The sequence below is a fragment of the Syngnathus leptorhynchus genome, chromosome 5, assembly GCF_054491065.1.
Source record: "Syngnathus leptorhynchus isolate UIUO chromosome 5, UIUO_Slep, whole genome shotgun sequence".
NCBI lineage: Eukaryota > Metazoa > Chordata > Actinopteri > Syngnathiformes > Syngnathidae > Syngnathus > Syngnathus leptorhynchus.
In genome coordinates this window covers 9,272,916-9,291,539 of record NC_141199.1, presented here as the reverse complement: position 1 = coordinate 9,291,539, position 18,624 = coordinate 9,272,916, and the positions used below count along the sequence as shown (strand labels likewise).

General features: G+C 40.0%; 1 protein-coding gene across 2 annotated transcripts in view; it reads left to right on the top strand.

The window, feature by feature from the left end:
- Positions 1 to 18,497, top strand: part of grk4 (G protein-coupled receptor kinase 4) — a 33,734-nt gene extending 15,237 nt beyond the window's left edge. The window contains exons 3-16 of one of the 2 annotated variants that reach the window (XM_085911791.1): positions 2,012 to 2,124; positions 3,409 to 3,486; positions 3,610 to 3,710; positions 6,308 to 6,400; positions 7,042 to 7,105; positions 7,267 to 7,407; positions 10,573 to 10,763; positions 11,736 to 11,773; positions 12,106 to 12,195; positions 12,307 to 12,515; positions 13,921 to 14,058; positions 14,588 to 14,725; positions 15,069 to 15,246; positions 15,556 to 18,497. In XM_085911791.1, the coding sequence (XP_085767917.1) occupies positions 2,012 to 2,124; positions 3,409 to 3,486; positions 3,610 to 3,710; positions 6,308 to 6,400; positions 7,042 to 7,105; positions 7,267 to 7,407; positions 10,573 to 10,763; positions 11,736 to 11,773; positions 12,106 to 12,195; positions 12,307 to 12,515; positions 13,921 to 14,058; positions 14,588 to 14,725; positions 15,069 to 15,245 (1,571 nt within the window). In that variant the 3' untranslated portion in view covers position 15,246; positions 15,556 to 18,497. The remainder of the gene's footprint in view (positions 1 to 2,011; positions 2,125 to 3,408; positions 3,487 to 3,609; positions 3,711 to 6,307; positions 6,401 to 7,041; positions 7,106 to 7,266; positions 7,408 to 10,572; positions 10,764 to 11,735; positions 11,774 to 12,105; positions 12,196 to 12,306; positions 12,516 to 13,920; positions 14,059 to 14,587; positions 14,726 to 15,068; positions 15,247 to 15,555) is intronic. The other variant, XM_085911790.1, reaches the window with a different exon arrangement.
- The last annotated feature ends 127 nt before the right edge of the window (positions 18,498 to 18,624 follow it).

Sequence of the window (18,624 nt, the reverse complement as noted above, 5' to 3'; positions counted from 1 at the left end):
GCTTGTTTAATTCATATCCCATAAGCCGAACATAATATGTACATCAGGGTGATTTAAAACTCTAGTTATTTACCTTAGTTGATTGCATCATGGAGAAAATCTGCTCATTGGCAGGTTTGGCATTCATCTCTAGAGGGTCTACAGTTTAGTTTATACTTAAAAAAAATAAATAAAAAAAAATCAAAGAATTGGAGACACTTCCATGTGTTTTTCCCTGCTGATTTTCTGCATGAAAAGATCATTTAGCGAACCATCGGCAGCAGCCTTTGTCTTGCACATTTGACATCACATAAACATGCTCTCAGTTTAGGGTCATGTCGTGCGCGAGCCTTCATCCCGTCCCGCATGCTGCCGGGCTAATGGCGAGTCCGGCTTTTGTTAGATTGACAACTGATGGACGCTTTCTTGCGATGTGTAGTTGTGTCCTTTAACTCTTAGCTTGGCGGAGAGCGTTTGCGGCAGCCGGCTGATTATTTCTACCCGAGGAAGCCGAGTCCAAACTGTGGAAAATGCAGCTCGACTCTTTTCGGTAAATGGAGTATACTTTCATCATTTAAATCACATGACTCTTAATTACCTCTTAAGATTTGTCTTAAAGGCCCAGTCTGTTAAACCAATGAAACAGTACAGGTCCTTGGTCTCCATCCAAATATATATAGTGTGTGTGCGTGGGCACGCTTATCTTGTTCCACACACTCGTGCACCCCGCAGCATTTTAATGGATCTGAACAGGTATTGTTGCATGGCAGCAGTGAGCAATGGCAATTGCACTCAAACATATTCATTTGCATATAGAAAAAGCCCACAAGTTATACAATTTGGAATCCAACACCCTTTTTTTTTTTTTTTTTTTTCAATTTAGGCTCCAACATGAAGCAAAAAATATCCGGCAAATGTTGCTGTGAAGTCATGGGAATTTTCTCCCCTTGCTAAATCTGGTGCAAATATTTTGTCATGTCTTTTGATATTTATTGTTAACCTATACGCACATTGCCCATAAACGTAATTGCTCTACTCTATTCATTCCCACCTTTTTTGCTTTTCTTATTGTACAGGCTCTCTAAATTTGTCTTTATGAGCATTGCATTGGACAGCTATTTCCAGCGGACAGGGAAACGCCAAAGATGTTTGGGGATCAATGATGTAAGGCAATACCCAGGGGAAAGTACAATGAACTTCACGATAGGAGATTTGCTCAGCGACCGCTTGCTCTTGACATGTAAAACACATCACCCGCTACAAAGAGGGGCAATAAAACTACAATCTTTTACAATCTTCTACACGCTCACCAGGGTTACCTTACGATCATGGGAGCGAGTCAGCGTAATAAGCGTTGGGCTGCTGGGTAATAAACTGTGCAGCTGGGAGAACTTGTCACAAAGATTTGATTTACTTTTACAGGTTATTCTCTAGACATTTTCATCTTTTGGAAACTGTTTGTATGGCCTTATTTTGTCTTTCTATATTTATAAATTGCGTGTTTTTTTCAGCTTGTGAGATGAAAGGTCCCGACTTCTTTCTCATTTGTGGGTGTACAGCTCAGATGGACGTACATTGGTCACAAATCACGGGCCCCGCCCCGCTACACAGATTGCATACATGTCAACACCATGTGACTTTTCTATGTAATAACCTGCCTGTGCTTTCTTTTGGATGGACTGTGAACTATTTTGAATCAATTTCCCTCAGCCAGACCAACACTTTTTTTTTTTAAATTGATTGAATGGTAAATCATTTTCGAATTATTTGGAACTCGGTTTCCGATTGATTCTTTTATCATAAGGTCTGTTTCTTTTTTTTAATGCTTGAGAATAATGCCGAGCACAAGGAGAGTGAAAGCTTAACCATCGGACAGCTGTATACAAATATATTACCTGTAAATTCTATTTTATACTTGTCCTCGTGTAACAAAAGCATGACATTGATCTTTGTTCTTTGTCTTTATTTGACATCTGAATGTGTGTACTGTTACAAAACCAAATGATCAATTCTCGTTATTGTCTCCTCTCAGAAAGGGACTATACGAGTCTATGTGAGAAGCAGCCCATTGGTCGGCTTCTATTTCGTCAGTACTGTGATACCAGGCCAGAGCTGAAGCGCTGCATCGAATTCATGGATGCTGTGGTAAGATTTTGAACAACTCCCTTTTGCTCTCACCTTTTCACATTATCTTTTTTTTTTTTTTTAATAAATCTTTTGCTGTTTTCTTATTGGCTTCACTGTATTCTCTGTGGGATAAGGAGTGATCAAAGTGGTGGCCCCGTCCTTTCTCTGATCTCGGCAATAACACTGGGTGTTGGTTGGGGGTGGACGGGTCAACGAAGGAGGTAATTAGTGATAGTCAGGCTGTCAGAGAGCAGACCCCTCCTCTTCCTCCGTGCAGTCATCCGTGAGTTCAAGCCCACGTCAGCCCGTGGAGCAGGCGAACACAGGCCCAAGACTGTGTCTTGGCCTCCGGAGTTATGCAGCAAAGGAAAACAGGAGCAAATCATGCTTATTTAGAAAGAACACACATTAGTCATATCCTTTTTTTTTAATTTTTTTTTTAATATAAAACATTTGGCACATTGACATACCTGCATCCTGTGAAGCAATTTTTCATGATTAAGAACTTCAAATGTCATTTGCATGATGCGGAGCCTGGTGCTGTTTAGCTGAGCTTGTTTTTAAACAAAACATACAAATTCAAGCGGTCTACAGTGGCCTCTCGAATAGAACCAGCGGCGGGCCGTTCATTTGGTACAAGGACCTAAGTGGGAATTTACTTGACATAAGGCGCCTCTTAAATCCACCACTATCAATTTCCGAAGCCAAACACATTTTAACAGTGCCCAATTGTGCCACATTTAGGGCAGTTCAGAAGAGGGCTGTCACAAATGAATCTTTTTCGAATCGATTATCCCATCGATTACACGAGTCGCGTGCCTCAGTGGAGAATTGCTGCGGCAAGTCGTGGTTCTTACTACTACTGAAACTTCAATCATCTTTGAGTTTTCATCTCAAGCCTCTGACTTCTGTTAATTCTCATTCATAACCATTTGTTGTAAATTGTATGTTAGGCTTCATGCGCTTGTGCTTCTCGTATGATGTCAACACTAGTGACATAGATGACGCAGGAGTCACCATTACTCATATACACCCCGTGGAGGAAAAAGTATTAAAAGCTGTGCCAGTTGACCTCCAGTTGTAAAACCACAGTGGCCTCTCCCGCTGATATGTGAGGGCCCCCTTCGGTGTGACTTTTCTTTCATTTCCTGTGACCCGCTCGTCCTCCCTCTTTCCTCTTTGTCTCTCTCCTCTCCGTCTTCCGGGCTCAAATGTATTCCTTTTGCCCCGCGTGTAGCCGTATTCAAGATTACCGGGGATTCTTGTAACATGTGTGTTCATGCTTGTGTTCCCCACCGACAGGCCATGTATCAGCTAGCTCCCGATGAAAAGCGGAGAGACTGCGGATTGAATGTTTTAGACACTTACTTCAATAATGGGGTAAGATATGTTCTTTACTCAATACAGCCATGTATGGGTGACGGGTTGCAGGTATACCGGGGCGGGGGTCCCTGTGTTTTTGCCCAGTGTCACAGTACATTTTCTTTCTGTTGCCCCTTCAAGTCGGCAGCCCATCTGCCAGGCATACCCCAAGATGTGGTGGCGGGGTGCCGGGAGAGACTTGAACAGAGTCCTTGTAAGGAGCTCTTCAATGACTGCACCAAGTAAGTCTATTGCACATGTATAGAGGACTTTTTTTCAAAGCTATGTAACACGGAGACCCACGGACCTCCTCTCTTCGAATGGATCTGCTCTTGTAATGAAAGGAATGTTTGTCAGAGGCTTTCTTTACGACGAGACTGGGCCGTCGCAGCTTAGTGGCACCAGCAGAAGCGTTCTCCTTCTTGGTGTTTGCACACTGTGTTGTGTTCATCCTGCCACTAGTCACGATGAGGCAGCTGGCACCTGCTGTGCACTTTTACACACATACATCCACCAAGACTTGGAGACGGAAAGTGATTGAAAAAAGGGGGGGGGGGGAGTTCATTGGGCAGAGAGATCATCCGGAAGGCTGGCATGAAAACAACTGCAGCCTCAGTGTTCGCACACACACACTTTTGCAGGTGTTTTCAGCTGCTAGCGTCGCGAGCCAGGAGAAGCAAACAAACGAAGGATTATAAGAATTTGCTTCTCATCACATGGCCTGATTTGGAATTTGCCACACTTATTTCACTTGATAAAATTTCCTCCCATTTGCATCCCACAATGACACCAGTACTCGGAAAAATTGCTTTGGTTAATTTTCTGATTAACTCGACACTGGTAAATTGTAATTTAACACGTCTATTTTCCATTTTGGATCTTTTAATCTTCCATAATCAGTGAAATCTTTTTTTAATTCCAAATCTTGAAATCAATGAATTACTGTGTAGAGAGTTACACACCTTACTCTGCTATTCTCATCCACACTGTGTTGTCAAAATAACCCAAATATTGAGGTCTAACAAGTCCTAGCTTTATGTTGGAAGGAATGTGTCTCATTAATCTTCAATAATTTCAGCCAAATCCAATACAACTTTGTTTAAACTAGCCATAAAGCATCCCACAATTCTTTGAAGTCCTGTTGAATACATAATGTCATTTGTCTATAAACCTGTAAAATATACATCTTTATTTATATAGTAATGTTCACATCCCTATACAATTTTGTAATCTGAAATAATTAACTCCACATGAACTTAAAACAGTGTGAAATAAACACACACCTCAGAAAGGTTGTTGGAACCAAAAATCTGTTTAATATTTCAGGCATCCACACATTACTGCCAGAAAGTTTTCATATATTGTAAACATGGCAAACGTCTACATATACATTGTCAATGTGGCCAACTTTTTCAGAAAGCCCATAAAGGAGGCAAAACTAAAAAGCAATACATGGACAAGTTTCAACAAGCACATCTGTTCTCATATCGTGTTACCTGGACAAAAAAAAGGTTAAATAAATTAGAAGTAGGTGGCAAAGTGTAGAACATAGTGAAACACGTGTTTTTTTTTAGTATTATTGAAACTGCCACCATTTGTATTTGTGTAACTTTGACTTCAATTTGTATTTCTTTCCAAATTTAGCCTTTTTTTTTCCTGAAGAAAAGCCCAAAGGAAAGCAGGGTGCTGCACGTGGAAACCTGACATTCACAGCCGGTTGCAAAGCAGAAAGTATTAGTTTACTCACGGGTTTCCTTGCTTTTTTGTCAGCCCAAGTTCAAACGGATATGCTTGCCCATATCGACCATATTAACATGTCTGCTTTTTTTTTTTTTTTTTTTTGCCTCTTTTCTTTTCCTCTCGCTTGGCCTTCCGCAAACAATAGCCATATTGTAGCTATGTTTATTTCTGCTCCCAGCGGTGTCTGTCTGGGGCCGGGCGCTCAGCCAGCCCCTGTTTGACTCCTCCCTCACTAAGTGTCTGTGGACTATTTTAACCCCTTGACAAAATCTTGTCTTATTGACCTAATAAATGAGCTTGGATAACATAACTTAATTGTCAAAGAAGAAAGTTGCCACCAGAACTTGCTTTCCCTAAAACATGCTGTTTGTGCAACAAACACTATTTTATATATGTTTTGGGGTTACAGAGCAGATGACATGGTAAGAATAGCTTTCAAAGACCAACGTCCTGCTTGAGACAAAAGCGTTTAAGTCATATGTGACTGTGATGTTATAACAGTTTTTACATTTTTGTGGAAACTCTACTTCTGTCTTAAGCCAACATCAGCTACAGATTTCTCAACTTTAGTTATGAAATGCTTTCAAAATGTGCAAGGGAAGGTCACCTTGGCATATGAGAGCACGTTTTTTAAACGAGTAGGAAAACAGCAGGCATCTAAGATGGTTTGAATAAATTCAGTGAGATTTTATTTTTCCAGAGCATCTTTATTCTAAGTTAAAACTGCAATTTTAGTTCTCTATTACGATAATAAATTCAGTTAAAATCTGTGTGTGGGCCACCATGCAAGCATAACATTTTTGGGATGGGAAACATTAGGGTTCGCTTGACCCTGTTGGTATTTTAATCACCTTGTAGTCAAAGCAGTTGAAGACATCACACACATTCCAGGTGCCCAGGGTCAAGTCTAGTTTTGGTGACAGTTGACACCTTCAAGAAAGTTCTGTATTGCCACCTTGTCTATTATTATGGAGTATCAAGTGATTCTGTTTTTTAAATGTATTTTCATTTTTCTCAAAAGATTGTCTGTTGCTGTCACACATCTATGGGAAAAAAAGTGTTGGTTTTTTCTCATAATTAAACATTTTTGTCTCCACAGAATAGTTCGTGATTATCTAAGTGGCACACCATTTTCCTCCTACCAGGAGTCCATGTACTTCTCTCGCTTCCTGCAGTGGAAATGGTTGGAGAGGTGAGAAGTTACGCTTATTGTTTGGCATCCACTTTGCTTAGATACTGTAGGATGTTGCATTGTTTTGTAAACTGGTGGTTAGTTTGCTAGCCAGCAACATAGTAATTCGCTCACTAATCACAAAACATCTTCATTAAAGTTCTTTATTCACAAAACACTGGCCAATCATTCCAGTCATTTTAAACAATTAGAAGGAACAGCCAACTAGATTAACTCAACTTAATCCCACCATTCCTTCCATTTGGTTTGAGTTGTACGCAGGCACATTGGTCCATGCTTGGCTGCATGTCCGTGTCAATCGTTACTTCATACAAAACGATGGTATGCCAATGAAGACAACTCTATTCATCAGCATGGGTGGTTTAAAAAAAAATGGGTGCAACCAAATCTTATTTTGGTGCAACCAACTGAGAAAGATACCAACAGTAAATATACTTTAAACACTTTCAAGAACTTGTATAACAAACTAATGGCAAATGGCAGCTGCTTGCACCCAAACACTAGCGTGAAGGCTTAATAATGAATGATAATTTGCATAATATTGGGGAACTGAAGCGGTGTGAATAAATAATAATAAATTAGAGCAATGTTCCAGCTTCACGTGGCAGTTTAACTTAGTTCTTTCTGTCTTTTAATTCTAGGCAACCGGTAACCAAAAATACCTTCAGGCATTACAGAGTACTAGGAAAAGGTGGATTTGGCGAGGTGAGTTTCTTCTTCACTATGTATTTCTTGAAATTGTATTCATTCTAAGTAACCTTAGGTTTTATTACGACACCTTTTGATTATTGGAAAACGATGTGGCTTGATTTTTAACTCCCTCGCTGACACCAAAATGATGTTTGCTCATGTACTTGTTTTTCCAGGTTTGTGCCTGCCAAGTGCGCGCCACCGGTAAGATGTACGCCTGTAAAAAGCTGGAAAAGAAACGAGTGAAGAAAAGAAAAGGTGAAGCAATGGCTCTAAACGAAAAACGAATTTTAGAAAAAGTTAACAGTAGTTTTGTAGTAAGTACTACCTTTTTCTTATTCAACCTTTCAAACCAATTGTTTCTTTTGTGTGTGTTTGTGTGTGTGTGCGTGTGTGTGCCCGCGTGCATGCGTGTGACAAACTGACCATCATTTGTGGCTGCAAATGGAACAAATGGCATGTTTGCAAAATTTACCAATTGGCTATCAAATGCTCTTTTGCATCATGATATCCATACTTTATGATATTTTCATGTCCTGTGGAAAGGGAGCTAATGGGATGAAAATGTACCTACAAACATACCACATGGTTATTTTGACCAGCTGCAGCTTAATCATGGCAAAAAAAAAAAAACATGTTATGCTACTGGTGAGCATTTTGCAAACATTGCAACAACTTTGATTTCATTTGAAGCACTTTGCTTGAATCATATGGGAATGCTTATGAAATGGTTATTTCATGTGACCTCTTGATTTTTGGTGGGGATGACACTGCTTTCAGTTGAAATGCAAAGCAGTCGAATACCTTTTGAAAAGTCTTCGAATAATATCGATAACATGCCAACATATCAATGTACGTCGATGCTACTTCACATGGTCTGCAGAACCACAACAGCGCTGCAGGTTTAAGTTATTAAGAAATAATTTGTGTGCCTTGAGTCAGTGATGGAATTTTGTGCATGCAGCATGTGGAAGAAAGGATTCTAGTGTCCCCTTTGAGTAAGTGCGACAGAACCTCCACCACCCCTTTCTGAAAATCATTAACATGCCACTATACCATCATGCTTAATGCTCTTAATAGTGCGGTTGCTCTTGGCTGATTTTTTCCTACGGAGGAATTCTTTAAACTGATCCATAGTCATGAGCGAGTGGTGATTTTTGGCTGCCACATGAAAAGCAAGTTTCAACATTCTTTTTGAGAGTCACCAAGCTTTGCGTTTCTTGCGTGCTGGGCCAAAGCGTCAACGGCCGGGAATGTGAAGCTGGCAGTCCTTAACATAAGAAAACATCTGGAAACTTAAAGTCATGGTTTTGGTTCACAAATTAAGGAGTTGATATGTAGGCATAACTTTAATTTGTTCATGTCAGGTGCCCTATAAAAAAAAGTTCATTTTACAGTAAGCCGTTCTTTAACCTGTAATGCAATGTGCAGGATATTTTGCTAGGTTTTTCCCTTTCTCTGCTCTTTACTGTTAAAATGTATAGTAGGCCAACATCTCAGATGCACAGGGAGGCAGGAGAAGAAATTTAGCTTGTCAGTGTTTATTCTCGTTAGAACGATTATTCCGCAGACAAGATTATTACACCGAGTGTGTCTTTATTTGTCTTGGAACGTCGGCTTCCAACTTGGAAAAAAAAAAAAAAAAAAAGTTAATTCCTGTTTTCCGTCTAATTTCATGAGAATGTGGATCCATGAAACACAGTGCTTACAGCTTCTTCACAACCTCTCCATGTTCTCCATTTGAAGCTCATAGTTATTTGAGTTGTTGTATTGTGATGATGGGTGAGCTATGTTGAGTGTCTTGCTTGAGTGAGTCACGGTATTCACACGCAAAGGAGAATGGAGTGGGCTTGTTGCCGAAGCTTACACGTCAAGTTTGTGTCACCTGGGATTGACATGGTTCTCTGCGCGTGCTTTTTACGTGCGTACCTGTGTGTGTGTGTCCACGCACCTATATGTGTGTGTGTGTGTGTTCATTTTCTGCGCTGCAGGCAGAACTGATGACTCGTCATGTACCTCTCTATCTACAAGAGCTGCTCTGTTGCCTAGCAACACTGACCAAACAGCAGTAGCGAGAAGAGTCAAGTGCTCTCTGAAACCCCTCATCGCTCGCTCCTGTTCTTTGTCTTTTTGATCAGTGCTCTCTATTAGTCAATAGATATGGTTGTTTTCACATTTTAACTCATGTTGCCACATGTTGGAGTGCGCATGTGTGTATTACGCAAATTTGTTAGCTTTGGCTCCAATGGCCCAGGAGCGGAGAAAAGAGACGCTCACTTTTATTGACTCGGTCGCCACATTGATCAGCTTCTAAAACAAAGACGGCTGAAATACAACCCTGTCATTCATTCGTACCAGAGCTGCTGATTTAAAAGTACTCTTATGTTAAAATATTCAATAGAGTTCTTACTTGGACATTTTTGATTGGGTGCTAAAAGGACACAATGTGTTTTCTGCTGCCAAGGAAAAACTGAAGAGGACAGTTGCTCAAGACTGGTTGTAGCTTGTTTATCCTGCTTTCCTCCTTTATGCTTTGTTTGTTGGGTAGGGGTAGGGGTGGGGGTGCACATGATATCACACACAGGAATTTTCCCACACCCTCTCGTGGACCGCTACTGTCTACGTAGTCTCAAGCATATGGGATTCCTCCCGGTGGCAGTAACATCCTGCTTGTACAGCACTGATACAGTCACTCACTCACAGACAATACGCTGCATGTCGTTGACCCTCAAGGGAGAGAAGGGAAGGTTGCTGGGAAGAATGAGGGAAAAGAGATCTTTCATGGCTGACTTTGGAAAGAATGATCAAAATGAGAACTCTAAAGTTAAAATCATTTTCAAAGCTATGTCTAAAAGATTATTATTTTATAGATTATATTAAGATTATTTGATACATAGCTCAATCTATTTTAAAGTGGAACAATTAGTTTTGTTTTCATGTGGTCATGTCTTTTCAATCCAAACAGTTTTTTTTTTTCCTTCTTTTGTTTTTTTTCTTCGATTTGATTTCTTTTTTTCCCACCCACTAATTCCAGCAAACCTATTGGGATGAACTTGAACCGTCTCGGACTATTCACTGGGCCCTTTTGTCCAAGATTGGTCACATCAAACAGCTTTTCTTGCCTTCTTCTGGATAAATTGACCAAATAAAAATTAGTGGTGGCTATTTGTCTTTACTAATGTTTATTCAAATATGGCAGAATCAATTACGAACCCTAAAAAAAATGGTTCTTGTGGGAATTTTTAGTAGGTCATTCTTAATTTGGGGAAAACATTTCTTGAAATGTCGACCTCATGTGAATCATATTTATACTTGATGTCATGTGGATGGTATGTAACCATTGTGCCCCTGATCTCTTACTTAACTCTATCTTCCTTCCTTCTATCTCTTCCACCCTTATTTGTCCCACATACAACTCCTTTCTTCTGGCCCCTTCCCTGACCCCCTCTTACCGCCTCTATGGCAATTTGCCTCCTTTCTAGGTTAGTTTAGCATATGCCTATGAGACCAAGGATGCCCTGTGCCTGGTGTTGACCATAATGAATGGTGGTGACTTAAAATTCCACATCTACAACATGGGCAACTCTGGCTTTGATGAGCAGAGGGCCATCTTTTACGCTGCTGAGATTTGCTGTGGCCTTGAGGACCTGCACCGTGAGAGAATAGTCTACAGGTTAGCAAAAATGGGAATGGGATTAAAATAAGGAATCACTGTCTCTCTTTCATGATCATTAGCTTTTTTGCGTACTTTTCATCTCCGCGGATTCTCCCATCTTGACTAATGACATAGTTCCACAGAATGAATGTGGAAACCCCAAAGAGGCGGGATTCAAATAATGGAAAGTGAACGTCTAGATGTCATTGAAATCCATTAAAAAACATAAAGCACACTTTCAATTTTAGAATGCCTTATCTAACGAATGTGTCGCCAGCCAGTCGGGGCATGCAGCGCGCTACACTTTTGAGGGAGGGCTTTTGTTTTTGTTGCTACATTCTCAATCAGATGTCTCCAACCTTTTTTTTTTTGCATTACAGACCAACTGTTTAATCATCATAACGTTTATCCAAAGTCAATGTTTGCATGCTTACATATTTCAACAAATGTACTACTGTACCAAAAAAAGCATTTTCAAGAGACATGTACACATACTTACATGACAAGAACTCGCTCCTGTCATAAATACAAATGGGTAGATGTGACACGCCCCGTTTGAGCTGCGTGCCTATGGCGATCCTAAAATAATCTCCATGCTTTCCATTACCTTTGATGGGAAAAGTTGTCCCTGCCAACATGGCTGCCGTGTAGGCGTGTCTGTCAGCCTGCAATTGTCTGTACTGTATATTTGTGACAACAGCGGCTCAACCTGGAAATATGTATACAACAGCGGCTAATTCTGGAATTAACAAACTCCGCCCGCTATCGTATAAAGGGGCATTTCGGGTGCACTGGCCACCATTTTGTTATCGGTTAAATGTTGCTTACACTTTCCATTGTGTATACATTTTGTTACATTTGTCATTTTTATCTTCTGTTACGTTGTATTTTATTGTGTCATATTGTATTACATAATACTATAAGATAATTGTGACTACAACATGAAACGAACCAGCACAATTCCTTAATTCTTGTCTTTTTTTTTTCCAGGGATTTAAAACCTGAAAACATCCTTTTGGATGATCGTGGTATGTCTTTGTTTCTTCTTTCACATCAGATCTGTCTGTTTATTAGAATGCTGTTTGGCAAGAGAGACTAATTTGCATACCATCCTTGTTTAGAATGAGCCAGTAAGAGGGACCGAGTAAATCAACAGTCACCGAGTTTAGTCTGTTTTGTGCAAACACTGCAGCAAATTGTGTCCGATCTTAAGAAGACATTTCAATGGTTTCCTCTCTTTGTGCTTCCTTCATAAAATCTGTGTTCAACCATAGGGATTATGATTTTATACACTTATTGTTATAGTTTCGTGAAATCCTCAATTGCTGATATATAACGTAAACATATGTATCTTCTTTAGGGCACATCCGCATTTCAGACTTGGGTCTCGCCGTGCAAATTCCTGAAGGAGAGACGATACGAGGGAGAGTAGGCACTGTTGGATACATGGGTATGAAATGGACTTTTTGTCAAATACAATAGTGGCCACCTTATCAATTCGCACGACTCTCTCTCGGGTCAAACTACCATTTCCAGTTTTTCTTCATCCCTCCTTCTGCAGCTCCCGAGGTAATCCAGAATGAGAGTTACACTTTCAGTCCAGACTGGTGGGGTCTAGGCTGCCTTATCTTTGAGATGATTCAAGGCCAGTCGCCCTTTCGCAAACGCAAGGAACGTGTCAAGCGGGAGGAGGTGGACAGACGAGTGCGTGAGGATCAGGAGGAGTACTCCGATAAGTTCTCTGAAGAGGCAAAAGATATCTGCCGACAGGTAAGGGTAAAAGTTGGAGACCGTTGTTTGTCGCATGGTTGAAAAGAAAATGAATTCCGCCCTTGGAGTGGTGACTTGTAATATAATGCATGGTATTCATTTCAGGATGAATAAAATAACGTCATGTTAGCTGAGTTTCTCCCTTATTTGCTGCAAACATTCAACAACATTGCTTTTAATGTTATCAAATTAAAAAATGGGGTGGATGAGGATTTTGGACATTAACCCAAATTCGTTCCAGTTGGTGCAGAGTTTTGGGAAATTGCGGCGGCTACACACATTGTAGTCATTTGATTAGGCAACGGATGATTGCACAATAGGCTGGACTGGATAGAAGACTAAATGTAAGGTCTTTTAATAAACAGCCACACACAAGAACACAACACAGATAGCCTTCATTGTTGCTCTTTGTCGACTGTGCTGAATTCAGTCCACCTGACCCTTTTGTATGATGTCACGCTGCCCCCACCTCAATAGACATCATGTGGTGGAAACAATTTACATTTGAGTTTACCGTCCAAAACCACGTTGCGACAAGTTGAACCGAATTTCAATTGCTTGAGTGAATGGTGACTTTTTGTAGCCATTTCACTTTATTATAACTAGGAATTAAAATTTCAACGCAAACCCACTTATCTGTGCACCAAGAGGGAGCTACTGAGCTTATCTGTTTCAGAGCCAGAGCGGAAGAGACGTTTATTTGCGTCCTGCTGTGGAACATTCTGACCTGAGGTTCAACAGATTAGAAGACTCCCCAGGGGGAGGATGAGTGGGGAGAGCAAGAAGAACGCTTTCTGTACCAAAAAAAATTGGATAGAAAGCTGGGGGGGGGGATGGGGATGGGGTAGGACTCATGGTAGAGATGAGCTTTTTCCTGGTTTCTTTTCAAATAAGAATGATTGTGCTTTTTTGTGTCTGTGTTGGGGTTTGTTTTATTTGGATGTTCAGGCAAAGTGAATTTGTATCTTAATTCATTTACATTGTGCAAAATACTTATACAAGCCAGTCAGGGGAAACTGGGGTACGTACAATAGTGCACTGACAACTGAAACAAAAAAGTGAGCACACCGCTAAACTGCACTCATCCACTTCACAAAGTCCTCTGATGTAGGAGTTGTGCAAGGGAGTATTATCCACAAGCTCTCAAATAAACAGCAGCAGTGACTTCTAATTCTAGCTACGGTTACGTTGCGTTAACTTGTAGCTACACAAATTACTATGTGTGGTCTTTATCCAATTATGTAGGATATAGTCAAGGTGGCAGCATTTATGCCTTTCAGAATAAGACCTATGCAGTTGAGCTCACCTGCCCATCCTTCTATTTGTATTTATACACATCTTTGGATCAATCCTAACGTATTGGATTATATTTTAAGTTTTGGGTTTTCTCCTTCCTTTCTGCTAGCTCCTGGCTAAAGATCCCAAGATTCGCCTCGGTTGTCAGGGTCGCGGCGCCGTAGAGGTCAAGCAACACTCTATCTTCAGAAACATCAACTTCAAACGATTGGAGGCGAACATGCTGGAACCTCCTTTCAGCCCTGATGTAAGCGCAACACGCACACACAAACCCAAGAAAGGAAGTAGGAGGCCCCCCACCCCAAAAGCCACAAACGAACGTTCACCTTGTCACGACCGCATGTCGGTCACCAGCTATTTAGCATCTCTTTCTGGGTGGTGAGAAACGGACCTTGAATATGTTATTTTAAATCCAAATCTGAAACTGGTTCACATAAAAACGGAGTAGAAAAACTATGCATTGATGAAATTGCGCTGTTCTCCGCTGAGAAGCTGTTCAAACAGATTTTCTTTTCTTTTCCAGCCTTCTAAATAGTCTGGCAGAGAGAATGTAACTGTCCTCAGAGGTTAAACCAATATTTGCCTGTGCAAGCTAGTCGTCTGTTTCTGTGTATGGTTGTGAGTAGTAGGGGCGGGCCCAAGTGACTACGGAACCAAATTCCCCATTGATGATTTTGGTCTTAAGATTGTTATTTGAGTCGTTTTCATCAAGGGTTAAACTTCTACCGCCCTTTTTCTACTGCATGATCCCGGTCTTCCCTGTATGTTTCTGTTAGCCTCGTGCTGTGTACTGCAAAGATGTCCTGGACATAGAGCAGTTTTCCACTGTCAAAGGTGTGAACCTTGACCCCACCGATGACGACTTCTACCACAAGTTTGTCACAGGAAGTGTCTCCATCCCGTGGCAAAATGAGGTAACTGCAGGGTCCGGAAACTGGGATGACATCATTGTTCCCACAGCTCATGCGTTGATTTTCAAGGAAAATATTGAACAGAGAAATATTATTTGTTTTCTATTTATTATGAGGGATTGCTAACATGACCATTGTATTCACATAAAATAATATAATTCATTATTAATAATAAAAACATCATTAAAGATAATTTGCGTGTTACATGTTTTATTTTAATGAGTGTGCATCAAACTTTAATCGCTACTTAAAAAATTGGGTTGGTGAGCTCGGTTATAGCAATTGCGGTTTAAATCGTGACATAACAGAAATTGTCATTGAATAAAACGCTTCTCTCCTTGTATAGATGATTGAAATGGAGTGCTTCAAAGAAATCAATGTCTATGAGACTGATGGGACGTTATGTTCGGACCTGGACATGAACCGGCCTAACCCTCCACCAAAGAGAGGTTTCTTCTACCGCCTGTTTAGAAGAGAGGCAAGTGCTAGTGCTCCGGCAACTCTCCGAGGGGGTGGGGGCTAAGGTACTTTCTCTTTCCTTCTTTTCTTTTTGAGCCTTGTCAAAAATCAATCAAACGTCAATCCTCTCTCTCATGTGATCGCAGAATATTAGGTGAAACTTCTTGGCTTCCCTTTTACACCTTTAACCCCCCCCCCTTTGGTTGAACTTTGCACTATTCTGTTTGGCTGTTGTGCTTTGGAAGGTGTTCTGCTTTTCCTAAATTTGCTTATTTCTGAATTTCTTCTTTTGGCAGCATGTTTCCGGAATGTATTTGTGATTGCTTGCTGTTCAATGGAATATATCAACATCACGTATGCCATCTTTTTCTCAGGTCTGTTTTAAGAGCGGTTACAGTGACGACGAGTTCGAGGAGCCCTCGCGACTTTAAACCACTCCCTTCACCCCCCCCCCCTTTCCAAAAAAAAAAACCCTCTCTACACCCTCCCCCCTTTTCCGCTGATCATCACCGTAAACTCCAGCCGAGTGCAAATCTTAGGAACTCAGTGAATGTTGACCTGTATTTATGAGCTGTATTAAAAGTGTATTATAATTAAAGAAAAAAAGTATGAGTTTAAAGATTTTGTACCTTTGTACTTGAATTTATGTCTAGATGTATATTTTCACTAAAGGTTGTATTGTACAAAAAGCCATAAAAGTACCACTTGAATGCATACATGACATTTTCATTTTATTGTCTTTGGGAATGAATATGGATATTGTTTCTTTTGGGTATTTTTTGTTTCTTTCTTTTTAAAGAAGCACAGTACAAATTGTCTTATCAATGTAGCATAAGGCTTTTTTTTTTTTTTTTAGTTATTTTTAAGTGCTGTATGTTTAACATTGATTTGGCCAATGAGATGTTTTTAGAACATCGGATCCACTTTATCCCAAATTAAATCCATTGCCTCCTTAACCTTCAACGCTCAGGTACATCTGAATGAATTCTAACAATTATGGAGTACAAATCTGTTCATAATTACGGCGTTGTTGCCTAACAATTTGCCAGTACATTAACAAAGTCCCTCCTGATTGACGCTTATACGTCTGGCCAATGTATACCTCGTCCCAAGTTGCGCAGCATTGCAGTTCCATGTGCCTGTTGCAACTTGTATTGAGCAGATATGCACAATAATATCAGATATCAGGCCTTGTTTCCCCCTCTGGAGCACAACTCTTCAAAAAAATATCATCTTTTAAACCCCTAAGGAAAAGCTATGGGGGATTTCTTGATCCTTGGCCTCGTATTAATGCTTTACTTCCCATCCGTCTGATCTTTCTCATTCTAATCGTTCTCACACAACTCTCCCTTTGTGTTGCTGCCCTGGCGAATTCATCTTCGAGACCTAGAATAATGAGGAATGATGACATAAGATGAAAAATCTCTTCTGCATCTGATAATTACTACATTAGTTATTAGCCACTGTAGAGTTTCTGTGCAGTAGATCATAAATAGTTGGCCACATATTTCACCAGTAGAGAATATGCAGCTATATTCGGTGACTTAGGATGTGTTTATGCTAGATCAAGAGAACTCTGTTGTAATAGTGCGCACTGTTTACGCTTCCATGTACAGTAGTATGTTCTCTATTAGAAATTACTGAGGTGCTTTCTTGTATGGATAAAGGCAGAGAAAGCAGGATTTGAATCCCCTTTCTAGTTCCAACAAAATTGAGTAGAGAGATTTTTCTGATTTTCTTGCATCTAGGACTCAATTTTTGATTTATGTGGTTGCTCCCAAAAAGTATTTGACGTTTAGAGATGCCATTCGAGGTGGTTGATGTAACTTCCAATCATCTGTTTTTAATTCTATGAATATTCCATTTTTACTCATTAGCTCACTGTGGACATTGTGTCATATAAAAATACAGCTTTTCTTGCCTTCAATGCATTCTTGCAATTTTGGTCTGAATTAATAAGGAACTTCAAATTAAATGTCTGTATTTTTTTCCTGAAATTTAAGTTAACAATAATGGAGGGACTTTATATGTATGTGCACAGAATTTCACAAATGTCATAGATGACTGTGTGTGCGCATATATGACCCCCTTCTAGTTTGGTTTTCTTTTTCTCTAAAAAAAAAAAAAAAGTCCGCCATTGCACATTCCATAATGACCATTGAAACGTGCCATGTATTTGTTGCTGTCGTTTTGTTTGTCTTTGTTGCACTCAGGCATGCTCTCAAGCTGACTTTCTTGCCTTTGTAGATTTTAGCCTTTTTAGTACTTCTAGCCTCAAAAACTTTGTGCATTTAGAATAAAGCTGTAAAACTCACTTGCTCTCATAGAGAAACTAATGGCTGCACCTACAGTATTCACCTGTCAGGTCAGTAATTATTCCTCCACCAAACATTCATTGCACTAGGATGTGTGTGTGTGTGTTTGTGTTTCTTTGGGTAGATTATATCCCCAAAATAATTAAATGTGGTATTATCTGAAAAAGGAGGACTAAGTGTCTTCATAGTATGTGCCAACTGCGAGAAATAAATTTGTGACATGAGACCTTTTTTTTTTCTTTCTACACTTTTCATGCTTCCTTCCGTCTATTCTGAGATCAATTCCTTCACGTAGCAAAACTTTAAACTGCTCAAAGGTTTTGAATGTCCGCACTAAGTGCATTGTAATGCCTGTTTGAACGAAATACATACGTTTTATTACGCAAGCATGTATTGGTTTATAATACATCAGATTCCTTGTATATGTAAATGATGACATTTTAGTGCCAACATATCTTTGATATTCGAGGGCAGTTTAAAATGACAAGGTGACCTGTAGAGATGGCCTTGTTTGAATATGTTGAATGCATTCCTTCTCTGATTTGGATTTAGCCATTCCAAACAGGGATCCGCCTCAGCAGTAACACCTGAGCGAGAGAGCCTCAATTCCTTGATTTTTGCTCGGGTCTAGTCAATATAAACCTGGAGAACCACTTGGGGATTCTCATTCTGTCTAGATGTGTTAGTGCAAAGGTATTTCAAGGAACGCTTTACTTGTATTCCAACAGGGCCTGGGACTTTTTCTGATTCTTGTTTCCCCCCCATTTTGTACCTGTACAGTCATGTTGTTCAACCACTGCAGTCATTGTTAATTCTTGTACAAGTTGTATCACTGGTTGTTGTACCATATCTTACATTTGTAATTATGAAACAATACACTGCCATTTGTATAAAATTCACCTGTGTCCTGAATAATTTAGTGTGATACCTCAAGATATCCTAAGAATTGCCATTTTGCCCAATATTTGCTCCTGGCTAAAATCTCCATGCTGCACATTGAGAAAGACTATTTGAGAGTTCAAAGAAATCTTTTAGGGGAAATTAAGCTAAATCCACTGTTTTTTTGTTACTGTTTGGTTCCACTGCTGAGAACTGATTCAATGGTTTGACTCTCAGGTCTCTCTCGAA